Source organism: Dama dama, chromosome 23, assembly GCF_033118175.1.
Source record: "Dama dama isolate Ldn47 chromosome 23, ASM3311817v1, whole genome shotgun sequence".
Classification (NCBI taxonomy): domain Eukaryota; kingdom Metazoa; phylum Chordata; class Mammalia; order Artiodactyla; family Cervidae; genus Dama; species Dama dama.
Window position 1 is genome coordinate 46,677,631 of NC_083703.1, and position 22,948 is coordinate 46,700,578.

General features: G+C 44.2%; 2 protein-coding genes, 1 long non-coding RNA gene and 1 other non-coding gene across 7 annotated transcripts in view; 2 read left to right on the forward strand and 2 right to left on the reverse strand.

Moving 5' to 3' along the window:
* WDR37 (WD repeat domain 37) overlaps positions 1-13,527 on the reverse strand; it is a 34,832-nt gene extending 21,305 nt beyond the window's left edge. For 2 of the 3 annotated variants that reach the window (XM_061126598.1, XM_061126596.1), the window contains exons 1-3: positions 12,855-13,019; positions 2,974-3,151; positions 72-168 (exon numbers count right to left, since the gene is read on the reverse strand). In XM_061126598.1, coding sequence (XP_060982581.1) covers positions 72-168; positions 2,974-3,111 — 235 coding nt within the window. In that variant the 5' untranslated portion in view covers positions 3,112-3,151; positions 12,855-13,019. Of the gene's footprint in view, positions 1-71; positions 169-2,973; positions 3,152-12,854; positions 13,020-13,388 lie in introns of those variants that run through there. The other variant, XM_061126597.1, reaches the window with a different exon arrangement.
* On the forward strand, positions 13,492-13,940 carry LOC133044826 (uncharacterized). The gene is made up of 2 exons (XR_009690070.1): positions 13,492-13,599; positions 13,697-13,940. It is a non-coding gene; the product is annotated as an uncharacterized LOC133044826 (long non-coding RNA).
* Positions 13,941-16,406: 2,466 nt separating this feature from the next.
* IDI1 (isopentenyl-diphosphate delta isomerase 1) lies at positions 16,407-20,312 on the forward strand. 2 transcript variants are annotated; one of them, XM_061126600.1, is made up of 5 exons: positions 16,407-16,585; positions 16,827-16,999; positions 17,138-17,230; positions 17,686-17,816; positions 18,746-20,312. In XM_061126600.1, exons 1-5 carry the CDS (start codon positions 16,437-16,439, stop codon positions 19,061-19,063), a joined length of 864 nt encoding a protein of 287 aa, XP_060982583.1. In that variant the 5' UTR covers positions 16,407-16,436; the 3' UTR covers positions 19,064-20,312. The 2 variants fall into 2 exon arrangements, 1 of the variants encoding a protein (XP_060982583.1); XR_009690069.1 differs by having other exon boundaries at positions 16,433-16,585; positions 17,711-17,816; positions 18,746-18,768.
* Positions 19,679-19,783, reverse strand: LOC133045366 (small nucleolar RNA U13). The gene has a single exon (XR_009690241.1). It is a non-coding gene; the product is annotated as a small nucleolar RNA U13 (small nucleolar RNA).
* Positions 20,313-22,948: the final 2,636 nt, after the last annotated feature.

The following is a 22,948-nucleotide window of genomic DNA, read 5'->3' on the forward strand; positions in this document are numbered from 1 at the left end:
ATGAAACTCTCAAATATCCATATTGAGAAGTGACAGTTTATAAAAGTGTTTAAAATAAGAGCAATACTCACATTCTAAGTTTTCAATATAAAGGTTTTCAAATTCTCTTTCTATTTGACCAAACAGTTCCAGAAGAGTACTGCGAACCGAGGAAGGCAGCTTAGAATCCTGCAGAGAAAGAAGGTTCTGCTGAAAGTGAATGAATAAGTGAATGAGGAGCTCTGACACCGAGCACTAGTACACTTTTTCTAAAGGGAATTATCATTCAAGCTCTTATTTTATATCTTTACACATTTTATTTCTTCTACATAACACTCAAAAAATTTTAAGTTTCAAATTCCTACAGCTGAAACTAAAACCAAATTGTGTAAATGGCTCCCAGGATGGCACAGGTTTTTGAGGCCAAGCAGGTCTTCAAACACATAACTCCCTTTACAAGGACAGAAACAAGCATATTCAAAATCTCCAAGTTTGTGGGAGATGAAGCTATGAACAGCCCTTATGCTCCAGCATGTGGCATCACAAGTTAATCTTAGTACGTGGTGCCTCACAGTCCTTACATCCACTGTGGTCCAAGCAGAGTAAACTGGACACTTCCTGTAACTCTACTCAGCACTTAAAGACTGCTCCAAGGAAGAAAAGTGAATTCAGCTATAAGAGCAAAAGGCGAATCAGCTGCATGAAAACACCAGCGTGGAAGGTCCCAGGCCTCTACAGGGGCTTCACTACGAAGCTACGACTCAGTGAAGCTTCTAGAAGAGTCTGCATTTGCACAGCTGGCATGGAAGAGGCAGGCCCCCTTCCCGGCCTGGGTCAGTGCTTCCAGGGGAGACATGGGTTTCCCACTCCACACTTAGCACCGCTGCCTTCTTGCTTCTGACTCAAGAATCCAATTCCCATAAAGGCTGTCCGACAGCTGAGAGCCTGTAATCCCGTCCAGAGCATCGCCCGTGGCTCCACTCAGATGCCCAAGGCATCAGACTCCTGCACCTGAGGTCTGCCACACCTACCATGCCAGGTGCCCGCATCCAACACCATCACCACCGTTGCTGCCGCGGGACCGGGCCAAGCGCCCCCCACCAGCCCAGGGAGCTGCCCGTCGGCCCACAGGCACTGACCCACCTGCAGGGTTCTGAATGACCCTCACAAAGGGGTACCTGAGAGGCAGCTGGCTCTACATCACAATGGGGACATCGCAGAAGCCCTGAGAACACGGGCCCCGCACACGGAGTTATCCCCAAAGATGCCATCAGCAGTGGCAACAAAGGGTCACTGCTGGAAACTGAGGCGACTAACAATTTAAAAGTCCCTTAGACAATCTGCACTGTCCAGTGGGGGAGCTGACGGTCACATCTGACTAACCTTAAAACTAGGTTAATCACGATTTTTAAATTCCTCTGTCCCACCAATCACACGTGGCTCTGGGCGCCCATACAGGTAGCACAGATCCAGAACCTTCCACCACAGAAGTTTCACTGCACAGCTCTGGTTCAAGCATTCCTTGTCAGAAGAGACGAGGACACAGACACCAGCGAGAAGGACCGTGTGAGGACACAGAAAATTGGGTCCATATCCAGAAAGGAAGCCTCAGGAGGACCAGCCTGCCCACACCTGACCTCCAGCCGCCCACCTCCAGGACAGAGAGAAAAAAGCGTCTGCCATTTAATCTCCCATCTGTAGCACTTCGCTGTGGCCATCCACCACCCAAGCTTTCAAGAACAGGCAAAGCCATCTGGAGGCCCCTTCAATCTACAATTTTATTTCCAAATTAAGTTAAAATGTAACCAATTCATTATTCACCCAGTCGGTACATAAGAGGACCCTAAGTGAACGTTTCCCACCCGCCAGCAACAGCGCCAGTTTCTGAGCACACACAGCTGCATCCTGCCGACACACCCTCCACGTCCCAGCTTCTTAGGTCAACAGCAAATGAGCCAATTTCTCAGATTTACACCACATTTCCCTGTAACACTGTGGTGGATGAATCAGTTCTAACTGCAAAGGAATGATTTTATATATATATTGGGGGGGGGGGGGGGGGGGCAGATCATCTTGGTTCCCTGACCAGGGATTGAACCCATGCCCCCTGTGGTGTAAACTTTGAGTCCTAACCACTGGACCACCAGGGAATTCCCAGTATTTATACTTTTACTACCATGGTAAAGATTGCACCTGCCAAAGCAGGAAACTCAAGAGACACGGGTTTGATCCCTGGGTCAGAAAGATTCCCTGGAGGAGGAAATGGAAACCCACTCCAGTATTCTTCCCTGGGAAATCCCATGGACAGAGAAGCCTGGTGGGTTACAGTCCATGGGGTTGCAGAGTCAGACATGACTGAGCACGCACACACGCATATATACTTATGCCTATATAAACATATAGCAGATACATCTACAATTTATTTTACTGTAACATATGCTTTTATTTAGACTTAACAACAATGTTCTTCTAAAAACCTAACATTTTACTCATTATAGAAGAACTAGAAAAAGTAGAAGCAAACTTATCTTTTGTCAATAAAATATTAGATCACTGAATAAAGGGGGCATCGAATGATCGGAAAGACATATAATGTAATAAGCAGCAGATATACTCACACAGCAGACATAGGATAAAGACAAGAAAAGTTGCTGAAAGATCAGATTCCAAGAACTCCTCAGAGAACAAAGATCATTATACCTGATTCTGCTCTCCTCTTGAGACTCTGAGATAGAAACCTAAAAGTACACTGTCAATCTACCTGTGCAAAGAATAAAAACTAAACCAGACTGTCACACCCACATTTATTACAATATGTAACACACTAACCTGGAAACTCAATTCTGCCTCTGTAGGCTGTTGCACTTGACTCTGGTCTATGGGGGGCCTGCTTGTTTTGGTAACCCACACTTGCCCTCCACTTTGGAGATCTGTATACAATGGGCTATTTTTTGAACACTGTCGACATGATTCACATCTTCACCAGACACTCACCTGTCCCTCTAACATGTCTCTGGGCAGGCCCGTCCTCTCCTGCTCTGAGCTGTTAGTTCTCCGTATGGAAAGGCTGTGAGATTTGCGCTTCTGTTTTGCTTGGCGAGCAGCTGAACAACTCCCGCTTTCTGTGGGCATTACTTCTGGAAGATGAGGTCCTGGTCACTCCTGCAAGAAGCTAAACAGGAGCAGGAAAAACAAGTACTGTATTTCTCATATGACAAACTGAAATGAAGGAAAAACAGGGGATAGGAATGAAACTGCTCAATGCAAATTTCCTTATTATGGTAACATTTACTACGTAAAGGATAGGAATGAAACTGCTCAATGCAAATTTCCTTATTATGTTAACATTTACTATGTAAATTAGAATGTAATACAGTCACATGTTTTAAGGTAGAGACCACAGCCTTTGTTGAAGAGTAACTTTTTTATCAAATTTCATTAACACCCTTTTAAAAAATCAACAGCAGAGAAGGGTTTAAAATAGAGAACTTTCCCTTAGCCCACTCTCTGCAGACTCCCCAACTCCCCTGGGGAACCAATTCTAACTGCATTTTCCAGCTACAGATTCCAGAGCTATGCCCTCCTAGAGAAATTCAATGCAAGCCCCAAAAGCAACTGTAGATGTTCTAGCAAGCACATTAAAAAGCTAAGGACAAATAAAATTTTAATGCTTTATTTAACCCAAGTTTAAAATACTCTCATCTGAGTCAAGTAAAAAACCCAAATGAGGTCTGTCAGTGTTTGTAAGCTCCAGTTTCCTTCTTACTCACACCACCACTCACTGGGAACCGGCCACATTCGCAGGGCTCACCTACGGTGAGGGCCACCATCATACAGCGCACAAAATCTTGCATGGCATCCCAATGTCCACAAAACACATTTTCCTTTCCCCATTTTGGACATTATCCATTTCCTGTTACCATCAACAACTCCTCACAATACAATCACATCACTTAGTTAGTATGACTCTAAGCAGTGTATTTACACAGGACACACTCCTTCTTCAACTGCACTGACGTTTTGGATATCACTTCCTCATTTTCTGCTCTCACTGGCCCCTCCTTCTCCCAGCATACCTTTGTGAATGCAAGTAATTTTAAGCATGTACTTCTATTTCTTCCTTCTTCAACAACCAACAGTATCTGTAGGTCCTCACTGTAAAATGGCTCTCAGTGTCCCCCCTTCTCTGGAGCCGGCCCACAGCCCTCCACTTCCCACTCTGCTGCGGCAGAGTGCGTGTCCTCTGGGGATCCTGAGCTTAGGGCTCTTGGTCCGCCCCCGCCAATGGACCACAGCCACCTCCTGTGGACTGCTAGCGCTGCTCCCCTGTGGATGCAGCACAGCTGTCTTAACCATGCACCTACTGCAAAGAATTCTGGCCCTTTCCAGTTTCTTACTATTACAAATAAAGCTACTATGACAATAACATACAGGTTTTTGCCGAAACTCCAATACTTTGGCCACCTGATGCAAAGAGCTGACTCATTTAAAAAGACCCTGATGCTGGGAAAGACTGAGGGCAGGAGGAGAAGGGGACAACAGAGGATGAGATGGTTGGATGGCATCAACAACTCAATGGACATGAGTTTGGGTAAACTCCGGAAGTTGGTGATGGACAGGGAAGCCTGGCGTGCTGCAGTTCATGGGGTGGCAAAAAGTCAGACACGACTAAGCGACTGAACTGAACTGAAGTTTCTACTTCTTCTGAATGAAGTCCCAACAGTGAGACTGCTGTATGTTTAAAGGGAAAAATAAAAAAACTAAAAAATTTTTTTAAATGTTTGAGATATAATTCACACACAATCCACTCTGCCAAAACGTCTAAATTTTGATCAAGTCCTAACTCATCCATTATTTTTCTTCTAAGACTCATACTTTTAGAGTCATGTCTAAGAACTTTCCACCAATCCTAAATTTCCAAATTTTTCTGTTTTCTTCTTAAAATTTTAGCTTTATCAGTTACATTTAAATTTACAAGCCATTCTGGGGCTGTTTTTTTAATGAAGCGTGAAGTTTAGATCAAGTTTTTTGGGTTTTTTTTCCTGGCGGTATCCTATTATTCTAGCACCATATCCTAAAGACAATCGATCCCACACCAAATTGACAAAGTTTGGCATCTTGATCAAAAATAAACTGGCTATATTTCTATGGGATTATTTCTTGGTTCTCTATTCTGTTCCACTGTTCTGTGCTATCTTGAAATCAGACATCTGTGACTTCTATCACATCTTTTTCACAATGCTTTAGCCATCCTAGTTCCTTTGCCTTTCCACAGAAATTTAGAATAATCTCATCCATATCTGCAAAAATCCTGACAGAACTTTGATAAGAACTGCATTTAATCTGTTGACTAATGTGGAGAGAACTGGCATCTCTATTATGTAGAGACTTCCAATCTATGGACACAGAGGATCTGTTTCAGATCATCTTTGATTTCCTTCCTCAGCTTTGTCGTTTTCACGTAAAAGTTCTATATATACAAATAACCCTGAAGATTGTATTTTTGTGCAATTTTCAATTGCTGGTATAAAAAAATACAACTGATTTGTGTGTAATAAGCTTGTATCCTACGCTCTTGTTGAACTCATTTACTAGTTCAAGATTTTTCTACAGATTATTTAGCATCTCCTATGGGGACTACTGTGTCATGCAAAAAATGACAGTTTACTTCTTCCTTTCTGATCTGTAGGGCGTTATTTCCTTTTCTTATCTTACTGATCTGGCTAGAAATTCCAGTGCTATGTTGAATTAGAAGTAACAGCAAACATCCTTTCTTTATAATACTCAGATTTCACCATTAAGTATATTAGCTGTAGGTTTTGGGTAAACACATCATTTTATCAAGTTGCAAAGTCCCCCTCTACTGTTCACATTCTGAGAGTTACATGACTGTCAACTGTGTCACGTTTTTTCCTGCGTCACTTAATATGAGCACATGGCTTTCTTCTAAGCTCCTAACAGGGCAATTACAATGCTGATTTTCAATATTGATCTAAACTTGCATCCATGGAGTAAATCCTACTTAAGCAAGGTGTGTAATTCATTGTTTTCTCATTTTGTTTCTTTTTTCTGCCTTCTTGTAGGTTATTTGATCATTTTTTCGAATTTCGTTCTGATTTCTCTTGTTTTTGAGTTTCTTTTGTATAACTTGTCTTAGTGGCTGCTAAGTTTTCATTATCTTTTCACAGTTTATCAGTCTGCTGACCACCAACGTTCTACCAGTTCCTGGTGAGTGTTGAAACCTTACTTCCTCCACATCCCTCTGCCCTCCCCACTGACAACATAATCGTCTTAAGTGTTTCCTCCGAACACGCTGAGAACCACATCAGACAGCTGTGCTTCAACTTTCAAACCTAAGTCAGAGAAGGAATGTCTATTGAATTTACCAATTCATTTACTCTCTCCATTGTTTCTTCTTCCTTCCTGGTGTTCCTACAGCGTTTCCTTTCTGTGAACTTCCTCTATTATTTCAGGGTAGCTCTGTTGGTAACAAATCATGTGAATGATGTTTTCACTTGATAGAGAATTCTGATCTGACGGTTCTTTTCCTTCAGCATTTCAAAAACGTACTACTTCCTTCTGGCCTCTGCAGTTTGTGATGAGAAATCAACTATAGACAAAGGGACATTTCTCTCTCCCACTGCTTTTTCATCTTTAGTTTCAAAAGTCTGACTATGAGGCAGCTTAGCAGAGATTTCTTTGAATTTATCTTGCCTGGGTTTCACCATAGTTTTTGTTTTGTTTTGTTTTTTCATTTATTTTTATTAGTTGGAGGCTAATTACTTTACAATATTGTAGTGGTTTTTACCATACATTGACATGAATCAGCCATGGATTTACATGTGTTCCCCATCCTGATCCCCCCTCCCACCTCCCTCCCCATCCCATCCCTCTGGGTCATCCCAGCGCACCAGCCCTGAGCAATTGTCTCATGCATCCAACCTGTGCTGGCAATCTGTTTCACACTTGATAATATACATGTTTTAATGCTATTCTCTCAGATCATCCCACCCTCGCCTTCTCCCACGGAGTCCAAAAGTGTGTTCTATACTGACTATGAGGCAGCTTAGCAGAGATTTCTTTGAATTTATCTTGCCTGGGTTTCACCATACTTTTTGAATATATAGATTTATGGCTTGCCAAACTTGGGAAGCTACCCAAGTGTTTCTTCAAACATATTTTCAGCCCCACTGTCTCTCTCCTCTCTTTCTGATAAAAAGGACAGATCTCTTGTTAAAGGCACAGGTCCCAGGGGTTTGGTTTACTTTTTTCCAGTCTATTTTCTCTCTAATGTTCAGACTGGGTAATTTTCATTGTTTTATCATCAAGTTCACGGATTCCACAAGCTCATTTATTGTACTTCCCAGTTCTAAAATTTCCATTTGTTTCTTCTTTACATCCCATATTTTCTTCCTGAGATTTTCTATTTTTCATTTGCTTCAATTTTCATTTGCTTCAGTTAGTATCTCCTCACTGAAAATTTTATGATGGCTGCTTTAAAATCCTGTCAAACAATTCTAATATCTGCATCATTCCTGTGTGACTGTTAGCTACCTTTTCTGATTCAAGTTGACATTTTCCCCCTCAGTGTGAGAAGCCTCAGTATGCTGGGAGTTGTTATCAGACATGGGATCTGATTTAAGTCTTCCAGCAGGCCTCTTCTGATACTGGCCCAGCCAGCAAACAAGGGCATGGCCTTGTTTCTGCCAGGTGGATATAGAAAGTGGGGATGGAAGCAAGTGCTCCCCGCTCTGCCTCCTCTGACCCCAGAGGAAATACCCCTTGCCAATGCCAGGTGAAGCTCCCCTGGCCTCTATTCACACCGCCGAGCTGAACCTATAGCACCTTGTTACTGTGCCTTTCAGGCTTCATCACCACAGGTGGTGGTAAAATTCCTGAACTTTTGCTAGGTTTCTTCTGAGGCCATTCCAACGGGAAAGAGGAGGGTGTTCTTTGTTACCGCACAACAGAGATGAGAACCCAGCTCCTCACCAGGCCTGTCTGATCCCACCCAGCACAGTGTGGTCCCCACAAGGCTTGTCAGGGGTCAGAGACTAGATTCCCCACCCCACCTGGGATGCTCGGCGTGAGGTGGGGCCGCAATGTTTTCTAAGCATGTCCTGTCTGGCAGGCTGTCCCTTTCCTGATCTTCTGGTCAGAAGCCAGCTTTCTCGGGGCTTGCTGAGCCCTTTGGCATTGCTGGGTTGTGGCTGCTCCAGGCCCAAGACAAGGATGTATGGGGCAAGAGGAAAACCCAGGAACTCAGTCCTGAGTCAGTTCTCAGATCCCCATATACCTACAGTTTTCTTTCTTCTCTCCACTTTTCAGTCTCATATTTGTTTTTTTGTTTGTTTATTTGTTTTGTATTTAATGTCCACTGTGTTTATCTGTACTTAGTGGGAGCAACAGGAAAAGTATACATCTACTCTAAAGCCAGAGATCTTTTGACTCTCCAATTGAACATGTGTAGGCCTTGTACAAAAGGTAACAAAAAAGTAAGTACATTCAAGTTAGTCAATTAGTTCCTTGTGTTTAGATTTTAAAATTTGAAATCCACTAATTTATTAAAATTATCACTTTTTGCAGCATTATATAGACAAAATTTAACTCTCAGATATTTTTTAAAAAGGACACTTAATAAGGCAACTTTTTATCTCTAAAATTCTCATTTAAAAAAAAATACCTTCCATTCTCCTTGCTTTCTTGGATACACTATCTGTCAAAGTCAGCCACAAGGCCAACCTCCATTCAAGCAGAGGGCGGAGACTTCACCTACCCACAGGATCTGTGTTATCCATCACACCTTGTTTCACTAAAGGTGAGTTTGAGAGTCATACAAACCTAAGTCCCCACCAACTCCTCAAAGGGCTGGCTCTCTTCCATCATGAAGCCTCAGGTTGAATGTCACTTCCCAGAACAGCCTCCCTTGGCGACCGCTAGCCACAGCACTTCATGACTCTCGCCACGCTTGTACTTACATCCGACTGATGATTTGCTCATTTAATAAGCATTTCCCCACTACACAATCAACACAGTGAGGACTGGGACACAGTAAATTGGGGCCACTACTGTACTGTATTTGTTAGGCCTGACATAAACACATCCTCAAATATCTGATTGGTGGATGAAACCACAGCTACCACTGTCAGGCTGTGTAACCCTGATCAAGTTACTTAACCACCTTCTGAAGGCTTAACTCTGAATCTTTAAAGCACGGATGATAATAGCACTACTTCATTAAGTCACTCACCAGTATTCCTCTCATCGGGATGGGCTGAGCCCTGGGAATGCTGCAGTGAACAAAACAGGCTTGGTTCCTGCCTTCTCAGAACGCTTAAGAGTTGAGTTGGAAGACAGATATTATACACACAATCTCATAACTTATTACAGAAGTTATAAATTGTGAACAGTGCTACAAAAGACATGTGCAAATATTATGAGACCAGCTATTAGCTAAATAGTTACAAAGATCATTCTGAGAGGTCAGCATCCAAATTGAGACTGACGAATTCCTAAGAGTTAATCACATGGAAAACAGAAAAGGGAATAGATATTTCAAGGACAGGAATAGCATGTGAAAACGCCCAGATATTAAAAAACAAATACTATAGCTATAATACAGCAAACAATGGACAGACAGTGCAAGGTAAGTGGAGAGATAAGCTTAGAATCTAATCTTTTGTTTATAGTTTATCCTAAAATAAAAAGAAAGTCACTTAAAACTTTTTAAGCAAATAAGCAATAGTAGACTGGCTGCTACGTGAAAAATACACGAAAAGGTAAGACAACCATGAATGGAGAAGCCAGTTAGGCAGTTATTGAAACAGTCAAGGTAATATATTATAACAGTTAAGATTAGAGGAGGCTGAATGGATTGGGGTGGGCGGGGGGGAAGAAGAGAGAGGTAGCAAGGAGAGCCCGTTTCTGAGGCAGCAGGTAGGTGAAACAGAGGTCAGATTACTGAGATGAGACAGCAGATATGGAGAAGAAATCAGGGCCTAACACTGAATGTATTATGTCTTTGCAATGCCTTTGAATGTCAAAATACAAGGAGGCAGGGCTATACAGGTTTAGAGATGAAAAGAGAACTACGCAACGTGTATAAACCTGGGAGAAATCTACACTGAAAGTAAAGATGGGTACTTTGACCCCACCATGCCTCTAAGTCCAATACCTTACCATTTTTAACTGCTCTTCTGCACATGAGGGGGGGGACGTATATTACTGGTAGATATAGGCAACACAGAATAAAACTGTCTCTCACGAAAAATTTTAGATGGAAAAATGATGGGATAAATCTTTTTCATGAAATTTAGATCTGAAAAATTTGAGCTATAGAAATTAGAAACAGTTGAGACAAAAGTAAAAAGAAAAACAATGGCAGAATCTGTGGTTGGCAGAATTTTACATACACACAAAAAAAGATACTGATATTTAATTTAAAATATTTGAACATAAATTCTTTAAGCAACTCATATGATCCCACTGAAGAGTATTTCAATAACTTTTTAATAGAAGCATTTAGAAACTATTTAATTGCCGTATACAAAAGTTGTCCAAGAAATCAAAGTGACTTAAAGGAATCTTAACCAGAAATTATATTCTTCACTTTAAAAAATAAAGGTCCCAGGTGGAAGAGGTAAAAATGAGCCTTCTGGGGTGCTGCAAATGTTCCCTATCTTGATCTGGTTTATGCTTATACAAAGATGTATATATAAGCAAAAACCCACAGAGCTGCACATTTACAACTAACACACTGTATGAATTTATTGTATGTTTTACTCAATAAAAAAGAACTCCCAGGCTAAAAAAAAATAGGAAGGTATATATAATTCTCTTTTCAGAGCACACATGTTAAATGACTAACTTCATAAAGCATCTCAGTTATTAAGATTCTCAACACAGAAATTTATCCCAGCCCCCTCAGTTTATAAGTTATGTTTTTCAAAGGAATAAACATATCAAAACCCTGTGAAAGCTCAAGAAAAAAATGAGACTATCTCTAAATATTTCAATCAAGCAAGTAAAACAGCAGAGAGCCTCTCTTTCCTCCCTTAAGAACTTCATCAATAGAAATACTCTCGTAAGCATAAACTGGGAAGTTAATGCATTCCAAAGGTTCTACAAATTGCTTATACAAAGTGTGAAAATTGCAGTATTAACCTTCCTTCCACCTCAACGATAGTCTCCCTTAAGGATCACATAACCAGCTTTTCCAGCGTCTGTATCTTTGGTAGAAATAAGCAGTCTTCTTCACTACTAACTTGCAAGATTCTCACCCCAGCCTGTCCCTGAGCCTTGAACCCCTCCCTCAAACCCATGAACCACCTGGTGCTACTCTGGGCTTTGCCTGCTTTTGTTGGTCACCTCACCAAATAGTCAATGTACTGGTCACCTTTTCCCACTCATCAATTTCTACACAAACACACACATTTCAAATAATTATGAATCTGAAAGAGGTTTTGGTTCTCCAAAGAGGTTTTAGCTCTTGTTAAGTCACTAAGTCGTGTCTGACTCTGCGACTCCAAGGACGGTAGCCATCAGGCTCCTCTGTCCATGGGATTTCCCAGGCAAGAATACTGGAGTGGGTTCCCATTTCCTTCTCCAGGGAATCTTCCTGACCCAGGGATCAAACCTGTGTCTCCTGCATTGGCAGGTGGGTTCTTTACCATCTGAGCCACCAGAGAAGCTTCATGACAGAGCATATGACCGCATTAAACAGAAGGTTTAATGAATAAAAGGTCCTGCTGGTTTTTTAAAACACATCCAAAAAAGCATAAATTGTTCTCTCCAAGAATCCAACCTCCCTATCCTACTGGTCAAGTTTATCAATTTAATATAAACATTCCTTCTGCCCAACTGGTTTGCCCTTGCGTGCCACATGCCTACTATACCCTACAAACAAAACAATACTCACAATTCCAAACTCAGTGGCGTTTTTAAACACTTTTGGCCAAAGAAAAACACTGACTAAATAGTAAATGTCATGAACGTTAAAAATAGGCAACAACCAAAAAAAAAAAAGGTTAAAAGCTATACTCTGCATGTGGCATTTAATAATACAAAACGTGGCTGAAAAGCCCTTAGAGTTTTTCATAGCACTTCACTGTAAAAGTACCCTTACTGAATTCCGGAAGACAAACGACAAACTCAGCTGCTGAGTGACATCAACCAAAGGCAGCCCCGCAGTCCAGCCTCGGTAAACAGGCTGAAGATGTTCTGTCGTCGACCCAGTCGAAGGCACGCTCACCAATTCTGGACCTGATGCTGGGCTGGGGGCATCTCTAACCGGAAAACCACCAACGCTATTTAAAGACCTCAATTATTTAAAAAATAAGCTCGCATCAAGGATGAACTTATTAACTGTCAAGTCGTCGTCTTAGAAGCAGCAGCACTTGGGAATTCAGAGCGCCGTCGGTACTCCCGGGGGAAGGGGCTGAGGGCGTCAGCCAAGGCACAGAAGGTGCGCGGGGCTGCCCGGTCCCGGGAAGGAAGGAAACGCGCCAGGGCCTCCGTGCGAGCACCCGGCAGGACGCGAGGCTGGACACGGCCCGTCGCTCCAGTCCAAGGTCGCGGCGCCCCTCGCGCGGTTCCACACCCCCAATAGCGCCTGGGGACCCGGGGCTCCGACACGCTCGCGGGTGGGAGGTTCCCGGGGGCCTCGAAGGACCCGCCTCCCCAGCCGCTCTGGGCGAGGGGTGCGCGTTCCAACTCCGTCGAGACCCGGCCGGGCTCGGGGTCGGAGAGGGGCGCAGAATCAGTGCCCAGGTCAGGGTGCGCGAGGCCCCCCAGGACAACCCCGCCCAAGGGAGGCCGCCGCCGCCGCACAGCCTGCGGCTGCGGTCCCGAGCTGAAGATGGCGGGCCAGCACTCACCTGTCACGCCGCCGCCAAGCCCGCCACCGCGCAGTGCCAGCCGGGCAGTTCGCTGCCGCCCGTGTCTTCCGAGCCACGCGGCGCGCGGGACGGACGCGGACGCACAGGTCCCCGAGTCCCCGCCTAGACGCGGCCCCAAGACCCGGCAGCCCAACGCCCCACACTTCCGGCGCCGGAAGTCCCCGCCCCGCCTCTGCCCCACGCCGGAAATCCCTCCCGCTATCTTTCACGCGCAGGCCCGACGGGAAGTCCCGCCTCCACCCCGCGGCTGGCACCGCCGGAAGTCCAGGCCACCAAAGGAAGTCCCACCCGCTGCCCGCGGGGGCGGGGATCCCTCAAGTGGGTCGCGGGGATCCTCAAGTGGGTCGCGGCGGCCCTCAAGTGGGTCGTGGCGGCGGCGAATACACAGCTGGGCCCCGGGACCACCCGGTCCTCGCCCTGCGGTGTCGGCGCCCCATCTGAAGTCCCCGCGGAGGGCCGAAGAGCGGCGGGCGCCCTATGGCGCGGGGGCGCTGAGGACCTGCGGGTACTCACGGCGGCGGGGGCCCAAGGGCGTCTCGGGCTGGCGCAGGTCGGCGTCCATTTGGACCCAGGTCGGGTTTCTGGAGCCGCCGGCCCCAGTCGGAACCGCCTCGTGTGCCGGGAACCGCTTCCCGGGCGTCGCTTCCCGGGGCCCCGCGGGCTAGGCGGCTGCGCGCGGATCCCGGCGGATCTGCGGAGGGTGACTCACCCCCTGCAGCCTCCGGTATGAAGTGTGTGTTCGCCATTGGCTGCGGAGACGAAACAAAGACAGCGTCTCGCCGCGAAAGGTGGGACCTGATGGCCTTCTTGTCCTTGTACAGGTTGGAAAAATTACAGGGTGCGCAGGCGGCCTCTGCTCTAGGAACAACCAGCTGGGCCTTTAAAGTCCGAAAGCAAAGACGAAATCAGACGCGTGGGAACTTCTTTTTTTTTTAATACAGACTAAAGTTCATCATTCGAATTGGAGAAGCATTAGTACGATTGTTGAACAAGAAACAAATTCGACGTATTTTGGGGATTCGAATAGCCACAAAGTTTGTGCAATAAAACCCGAGATTACTTCAATATTTAGCATAATAAAAGTTTATTGCTAGAATCAGTTATATAAGGTGAACTGAGGGTTTCAATGTTTTTTTTTGGGGGGGGGACGGTTTTCAAGTTTGGTGGTTGTAGCTACCATTCAACTAGCAATTTTATTAGGGACCTAATATGCCCAAGGCATTCTGCAGGGCGAGGGAGCAGGTAGAATGCCGGGTGAACCACAGTATCAGCTCCAATTGATTCAGGTGCTAATATGTGGTTTTATTTTGCAGCACAGCATCAACAGTTTGGGTGAAACTTAGGATGTTGTTGTTATAACCGAGGTAATGTTTTCTCTGCTATATTTATAATTCTATAAAAGTCACTGGAAATAAAATGACTGTAAAGAAGTGTCACAAAAATAAGGGGAAAGGAATCAACACTTTGGGGGCCCGCTGTGTGCCAGGCACTTAACATATTTGTTAACTTGTCTGATCGTCAAGCCAACCTAATAAAGTGCTGATCAAAACTGCGATGAGGTACCACCTCACACTGGTCCAAGTGGCCATCATCAAAAAGTCCCCCAACAGTAAATGCTGGAGAGGGTGTGAAGAGGGAACCGTACAGCTACTGTGGAGAACAGTGTGGAGGTTCCTTAAAAAACTAAAAATACAACTACCATATGATCCAGCAATCCCACAACTGGCCATATATCTGGACAAAATTGTTAATTTCAAAAGATACATGTACCCCCAAATGTTCACAGCAGCACTATTCACAATAGCCAATACCCGTAAGCAATCTGAAAGTCCATCAACAAATGGAATGGATAAAAAAGACGTGGTGTGTATATATAAACACACATACACAATGGATAAAGAAGATGTGTATATACACACTGGATAAAAAAGATGTGTGTATACACTCATGCATGCATGTGCGCAATGGCATACTAATTTAAAAAAAACGAAACCTTTTGCAACAAGAATGAACCTAGAGATTGTCACAGTGTGAAGAAAGTCAGTGAAACACATATTTGTAGGTTGGCTCTAAGTTCAGTCACTCCAGTCGTGTCCTGTTTCTTTGTGACCCCATGGACTGCAGCATGCCAGGCTTCCCTGTTCATCACCAACTCCCTGAAGTTGCTCAAACTCATGTCCACCCTCATGTCCATGGAGTCAGCGATGCCATCCAACTATCTACAGTATGATACAAATGAACTTTCATTTACAGAACAGAAATAGACTCACACAACAAACTTAGGCCTACCAAAGAGGAAAGGGGGGGGAGGGGGATAAATTATATTGAGATTAACATATACATTACTATATATAAACAGAATCCAAGGATTTACTGTGTACCACAGGGAACTAACTATATTCAACATCTTGTAATAACCTATACTGTTAAAGAATAATGTGTAAACTATCATTTTGCTGTACAGCAGAAACATCATAAATCGACTAAAATAAAGTACAAATTATTCTGAATTGAACTTAAATATGCGAGCATGCTAAGTCGCTTCAGTTGTGTCCGACTCTGTGCGACCCCATGGACTGTAGCCCGCCAGGCTCCTCTGTCCACGGGATTCTCCAGGCAAGAATACTGGAGAAGGTTGCCAGGCCCTCCTCCAGGGGATCCTCCCAACCCAGGGACTGAACCCGTGTCTCACATCGGCTGCATTGGCAGGTGAGTTCTTTACCACTAGCGCCACCTCGGAAGTCCAATTAAGCGTGAGGATGTTATAATTAGTTGTCTAAACTCAAAAAAATAGTATGCAAAGGAGCAAAGATTGGATTAAAATCCAGGTCCACATCAAAGCCCATGTTTTCCACAGTGCGTTCCTTTGATAGGGCTGCTGTAACAAAATGCCACAAATCAGGCTTAAACAACAGAAATTTATTGTCTCAGGTCTGGAAGCTTGAGGTCCAGGATCAAGGTGCCAGTCGGTGCTGGTTCCTGCTGAGACCTGTGACAGGGAATCTGTGCCATGTCTCTCTCTCTCTCGCCTTCTGGTGGTTTGCCAGCAACTCCCGACTTGCAGAGGTCTTTTTCTAACTCCTTTCCTTCACAAATAATGACAAACTTGTCGAGTTACTTTGAAGTCGCCACACTACCCGGCGGCGACAGCTCACGCTCACCGACAGGTCTGTTTGGCGCACAGACTTGTGTGTTTGGTACACAGGCTGTGTGAAGACAGGCACCTCCGGACGCCTCAGACCTCGTGCGCGCGGAGACGCTTGACGTCAGCGCGCAGCGAGCGCAGCGCCTCGGGCGCGCCGATTCGCTAGAGCGGGCCGAGGGCAAGACGTAAACAGACGCTCACCAGGCCCCTAGTCAGTAAGTGCCCTCCGTCAGGCCGTTTCGCGGTCGAGGAACGTCACCAGAGTTGTGTACCGAAGGCACCGAGAGCACCCGCGCCGCGGCCTGGGGAAGGTTCCGCAGCCCAGAACCGTGGGAGGAGACGCCTGGAGATCAGGAGTGGCGCCACCGCGCGACCGTGACGTGGGTCGCGGGCCGGCGCACCATTGGTCGGCGGGAATGTGGCGCGCCCTGCTGCCGGCGCGGGCAATTGGCCGCGCGGCCTCGGGGGGCGGGGCTAGGGCCGGAGGCGGGGCCCGTGCCTGGGGGCGGGGTCTGAAGGAGACTCGCCCAGCGGCGCAGCCTTCAGTGGACGGCGCGCGTCTGAGGTACGGGGGAGAGAGTCTGTGAGGTCCCGGGAGGCGGGCGGGGGTCCGGGCTTTGCGCGCTGAGGGGCGGGCCGAGCGCTTGCGGATCGCATCCCGTAGTCTAACCCAACCATGTGGGGAAGTAGCCGGCGGCCCGGGGTCTGCGCCGCGTGGGCAGCGCGGGGGGCTGTAAGAGCGGCCCGGGAGCCGGCGCGGGGGAGGCGGCGGGTGCGTCCTCCGACCCTGGGACCCCCGCTCCCAGGTTCCCGGGGCGGCGCGGAGGCCGGGCGGCGATGCCAGAGGTAAGCACGGACGAGCTGGACGAGCGGCAGGTGCAGCTCCTGGCGGAGATGTGCATCCTCATCGATGAGAACGACCGTAGGATTGGGGCGGAGACCAAGAAGAACTGCCACCTGAACGAGAACATCGAGAGAGGTGCCCGCGAGGGCGGCGGGCGGCGGGCTGGGGTCCCCGGGCGCAGGGAGGGCGGGGGTTCCACGTCACCCCCTCCGGCCGCCCGAGCCCTTGCGAGCCCCAGACAGAGATTCAGGGCGTCGCATCTCTCGCCGTCAGGGTTGTTGCACCGAGCTTTCAGTGTCTTCTTGTTCAACACCGAGAACAAGCTGCTGCTGCAGCAGAGGTCAGACGCTAAGATTACCTTCCCAGGTAAGTGCTCACCCTTTGTGTGTTGTTGGCAGCTGTACGTGCTTTGATTTGTTTGATTTGTCATGTGCAATTTCTGGTAGCCGAAATCAGAAAACTCTAGGCACTTGCTGAGTTTTATTTTCTTCACACGAGAAGCTTGAACGGTGGATGCAACCTAATAAATAAAGCAGCAGTAAAGGATGAAAACTGCTAGGTCTGTATAGTTGTGTCTGTAATCATTTGCGTCTTATACACGTTTTGACCGTTTGTGTTAAGTAATCATTCATAAAAATGTACATTTACCTGTGTCTCACAAAATGGTCGCTGGTTTGTAACATTTTGTAACATTGTAACATTTAAAATTCTCCAGAATCATTTTATTTTTGTTACTTTTAAAACTTAGTTTTCTTAATCTTCCTAACCTACTTTCAGGAGAAGTTTATTTCTGTATAGTTATAAACATTAACATGTTCCAGGGTGTTTTACTAATACTTGCTGTAGTCACCCGTTAAGCAACCCAAGTGAGCTGGAAGAAAATGATGCTATTGGAGTAAGAAGAGCAGCACAGAGGCGGTTAAAGGCCGAACTCGGAATTCCCATGGAAGAGGTAACCCACCATACCAGCTGAAACCTATTTAGAATACATTAAAACAATTTTTAATAAAACTTTAAATTCAAGTGTAGCTGTCTGCTTTGTATCACTTGGTGTTTTTAGGCCCCTAAAAAGCCCATTAAATAAGTTAAATTTTGACTTCATAATACTCATACTTAACTCTACCAAAATGGATTGATTTATTAACCAGCATATAAAGTTGACTGTTTTATAATTGACCAAAGATGAGTACTTTCTTGTGAACTACAGATCTGATTGGGTGAATTGAAATTATCCTCTTGTTCCTGGAATTGTCCCCTTTCAATAAACCTGAATAAATAAAAGTATCTCTCTGATCTAGTTAAAATGGGAATTTTTTTTTCTCCTATAAATTAAGACGCAAGGGGGAATGTCACACTTCTAGTTTGAGTGACTCTATTTTCTTTAATATACATTTTTCAATAAATCTTCTATTTTTGGTTCTTTAGGAAAATTTTCAGACTTGAAACTATTTAATACTATTTCAAGTATATTTTCCTGGGTTGGGAAGATCCCCTGGAGAGAAGGGATAGGCTACCCACTCCAGTATTCTTGGGCTTCCCTGGTGGCTCAGCTCTTAAAGAATCTGCCTCCAATGAGGGAGACCTGGGTTCAGTCTCTGGGTTGGGAAGATCCCCTGGAGAAGGGAACAGCTAACCACTCCAGTGTTCTGGTCTGGAGAATTCCATAGACTGTATAGTATAGTCCATGGGGTCTCAAAGAGTCAGACACAACTGTGAGATGTTTCACTTTCACAGTATATATACTTTATGTATTCCATGTATTAATAGGAAATTGACATTCCAAAAATTATCATTCTAAAACAGGTATTACTGAAATGTAGTAGGTTGATTTAGATTATTTTTTGGTTGACGTTTTAGAGGTTTTTCTTTTTTTTACCCTAGGTTCCTCCAGAGGAAATTAATTATCTAACACGAATTCACTACAAGGCTCAATCTGATGGTATCTGGGGAGAACATGAAATTGATTACATTTTGTTTGTGAAGAAGAACGTGACCTTGAATCCAGACCCCAATGAGATTAAAAGCTATTGCTATGTAACAAAGGAAGAATTACAAGAACTTCTAGAAAAGGCTGCCCATGGTGAAATTAAGATAACCCCATGGTTTCAAATTATTGCAGATACTTTTCTCTTTAAGTGGTGGGATAACTTAAATCGTTTGAATCTGTTTGTTGACCATGAGAAAATACACAGAATGTAAAAGTGGAGATGAATGGTTACTAAAGTACTGAAGAATTTCTCTAGTTAGTAAACTTAAAATGAACTTTAAAAAAATCTGGTTCCCCACTGGAACTCTCCTTGGAAATACTGATACTTTACAACCAGAATTTGTATGGAAAAGAATTCTTGATTTTATGTCATACGCCCCATATATATGTACTGCAATTTGTAAAAAAAAAAAAAAAATTTCAGAGATTATTATACAAAGAGAGCAAAATAAACTTAACCTGTCTAAACAAATGGTTATGACACATTTAAACAAGTGGAGTTCATATTTTATATATTGTGATAAACATTTTCAGAAGACTTGTATAGCACTTTACTATCTGCCAGGTACTTGACAAACTTTTATCATGGTCCAAAATAATGTGCAATGGAAGCTATTTGCTTATCTACTTCAAAACATTGCAATCTAACTTTCCATGTTAGGAGATAAAATATAGTAGAGCAATTCAAGGGAATTAAATGGCATGATTTTTGTCATTAAAAGTTAATTTTGTGGTTTAATCATTCTGTATTTTTGATACTTAAAGTCTAACATTGATTTTGGTAGGGACATTGGCTAGGTGAAGTCATTTTTTTTTTTTTTTTTTCACGTGAGACAGGTAATGTGCCGATGTCGTAACAAGGTTTGGAGGGAGGCACATGTCACGCAGCAGCATGAACACCCGATCATCATGCTCATGAACTACAAAAGGATAGGTGAAGTCATTTAAATAGTCCATGCCAATTAGTAAAGTCTGGTTTTCAAAATTACTAGGAACACAGCCTATTTGTAAAATGGAACTTGAGTCAGTTGAGTCATACTCAACAACAGGGTCTTTTAACTGTGGCACTGCAGTTTAGACTGGTTAATTCTTTTTGAAGGTTCATCCTGTGCCTTGTATAGCAGCATCCTTAGGTTCTACCCAAAAAATGCCTTTAGCACCCCTCCCCCCCATGGCAGCCCCAGTGACACCAAATGGTAAATGTCTTCTGGAGGTCAGGCCATGTTGTAGGAAAACTAACCAAAAACAGGTTAATATTCATGTTAAATAGATTTGGGTTATGGAATATGTATATATTATTATTCAAAATGTACCTTGACTAATGGTACTTTTTTAAACTCTTGCCACAGATTTCTTACATTTGAGACCTTAAGACTGCTTTATTATCCTTGAATGCTATTGATTTCAGGCAAAACTATAGCAAATGTTAACTTTAACAATAAAAATAAATTACCACATTTTGATACTGTTGTCTAATTTCTTTTAACTTCAATACAGTAATAGGTGAAAAGTCATGTGGTAGCTTAAGCATGGTAAATGCATTCAAAATGCATTTATATTACTTCTAGTTCTTTAGCTTACAAAAAACTTGGTAGCTACAGTGGCTAGTGAGTGCTTGCTGTGTGGGCAGTGGTGTCTTATATTTAGATTCTGGACAAAGCACTGACAACAGGTACAGAGCAAAGGTACCATCTATTAAACTTTACTGATATTCCTATTTTGTTCATGCATTGTTTTTTCTGACTGTCTCCATCTTCCTGTAGCTTCTTGAACATCTTTAAGGCAGCTGTTTTACAGTCTTTGTCTAGTAAGTCTGTCATTTGGTCTTCCTGAAGGACGGTTTCCTAGTTTTTTTCCTTTAATGGACCACACTTTCCATGCTATTTTTTTTTTTTTTTACTTTATTTTTTTTTATTATTAGTTGGAGGCTAATTACTTCACAACATTTCAGTGGGTTTTGTCATACATTGATATGAATCAGCCATAGATTTACACGTATTCCCCATCCCGATCCCCCCTCCCACCTCCCTCTCCACTCGATTCCTCTGGGTCTTCCCAGTGCACCAGGCCCAAGCACTTGTCTTTCCACGCTATTTTTGTATGTGAATTTTTAGTTGTGAGTATCTGTGCCTCCTGAGGTCTTCAGGTCTCAGTTCTATATTTCCAAATGTGTTTCTTTTTTGTCAACATGTTGACTTTCTAAATTCCTGAGCATGCAGTGCTTTTTGAAGTCATAATTCTTAAATCTCTAGCTCTCAAAGGGGGTTAAAAAGGAAAAAATGCATGGGGAAAAGAAATAAGCACTGGCCCTTCAAATTCAGCTGGCAGGGATCCATCTGTTTACACCTCTACCATCAGAAGCAGCAACTGCCAATCAAAAATCCCAGTATTTGGAGGACAAGGCCCTTTAACGGCTCAATCTAATGCCAACAGGCAGCTCCAGAAACGCTGGCACAGTGACCAACTCAGGATTGGGAGTGGGAGGACAGGCTGATGCTGAGCCACAGGGGCTAAAACTGACCAAAACTGGTTTACCACCAAGGCCTCCCCACCAGGGGAAGAGGCCTGCCTTTAAACTCCAAGAGTCCCAAAGAGTCAGCAGAGTTTCTGCCAGAGGAAAATTCTGAAAGAGATGGGAATACCAGACCACCTGACCCACCTCTTGAGAAACCTGTATGCAGGTCAGGAAGCAACAGTTAGAACTGGACATGGAAAAACAGACTGGTTCCAAATAGGTAAAGGAGTACATCAAGGCTGTATATTGTCACCCTGCTTATTTAACTTATATGCAGAGTATATCATGAGAAATGCTGGGCTGGAAGAAGCACAGCTGGATTCAAGATTGCTGGGAGAAATATCAATAACCTCAGATATGCAGATGACATCACCCTTATGGCAGAAAGTGAAGAACTAAAGAGTTTCTTGATGAAAAGTGAAAGAGGAGAGTGAAAAAGTTGGCTTAAAACTCAACATTCAGAAAACTAAGATCATGGCATCTGGTCCCATCACTTCATGGTAAATAGATGGGGAAACAGTGGCTGACTTTATTTTTCTGGGCTCCAAAATCACTGTAGATGGTGACTGCAGCCATGAAATTAAAAGATGCTTACTCCTTGGAAGGAAAGTTATCACCAACCTACACAGCATATTAAAAAGCAGAGACTACTTTGTCAACAAATGTCCATCTAGTCAAGGCTATGGTTTTTCCAGTGGTCACGTATGGATGTGAGAGATGGATGGAAACTGAGCGCCAAAAAATTGATGCTTTTGAACTGTGGTGTTGGAGAAGACTCTTGAGAGTCCCTTGGACTGCAAGGAGATCCAACCAGTCCATCCTAAAGAAGATCAGTCCCGGGGGTGTTCATTGGTAGGAGTGATGTTGAAGCTGAAACTCCAATACTTTGGCCACCTGATGCAAAGAACTGACTCATTTGAAAAGACCCTGATGCTGGGAAAGATTGAGGGCAGGAGGAGAAGGGCACAACAGAGGATGAGATGGTTGGATGGCATCACCGACTCAATGGACATAAGTTTGGGTGGACTCCGGGAGTTGGTGATGGACAGGGAGGCTTGGCGTGCTGCAGTTCATGGGGTCGCAAAGAGTCGGACACAACTGAGAGACGGAACTGAACTGAACTTAAAAAGTATAATCCCAGAGGAGAGGGACTCGGTGTCCCTGATCGTTCTGCCTGATATCATTCAACAGGTTTCTCTGAACATAACCTTTCCCAACACAAACAAAACTTTACTTTGGATCCCTAAAATGCAACTTTCAAACACACCTATGTGTAGAAAAGCCCTGAATTGCACTGCTCAACACTGAAGGACCCAGAGAGGTGCACTTAGAAACACTGACAGTGAGCAGAGGGGACTTGGAAACTGCACGCAAAGTGGTGGCCATGGCAGTTTTGTGGTCAAGTGCTGTTGTAAGCATTTCATATTCTCACGTGCTAATTCCATTCATTTTACTGAGCATGAACCTCACAATGATTTCCACTCAAACTAGTCTTCAGCAGTGGACACTGAAGTAGGAGATGCCCACATTTAATTGCTTCAGTAACTCAGCCAACATTCTACTCCACAGAAAAGTATTTTTT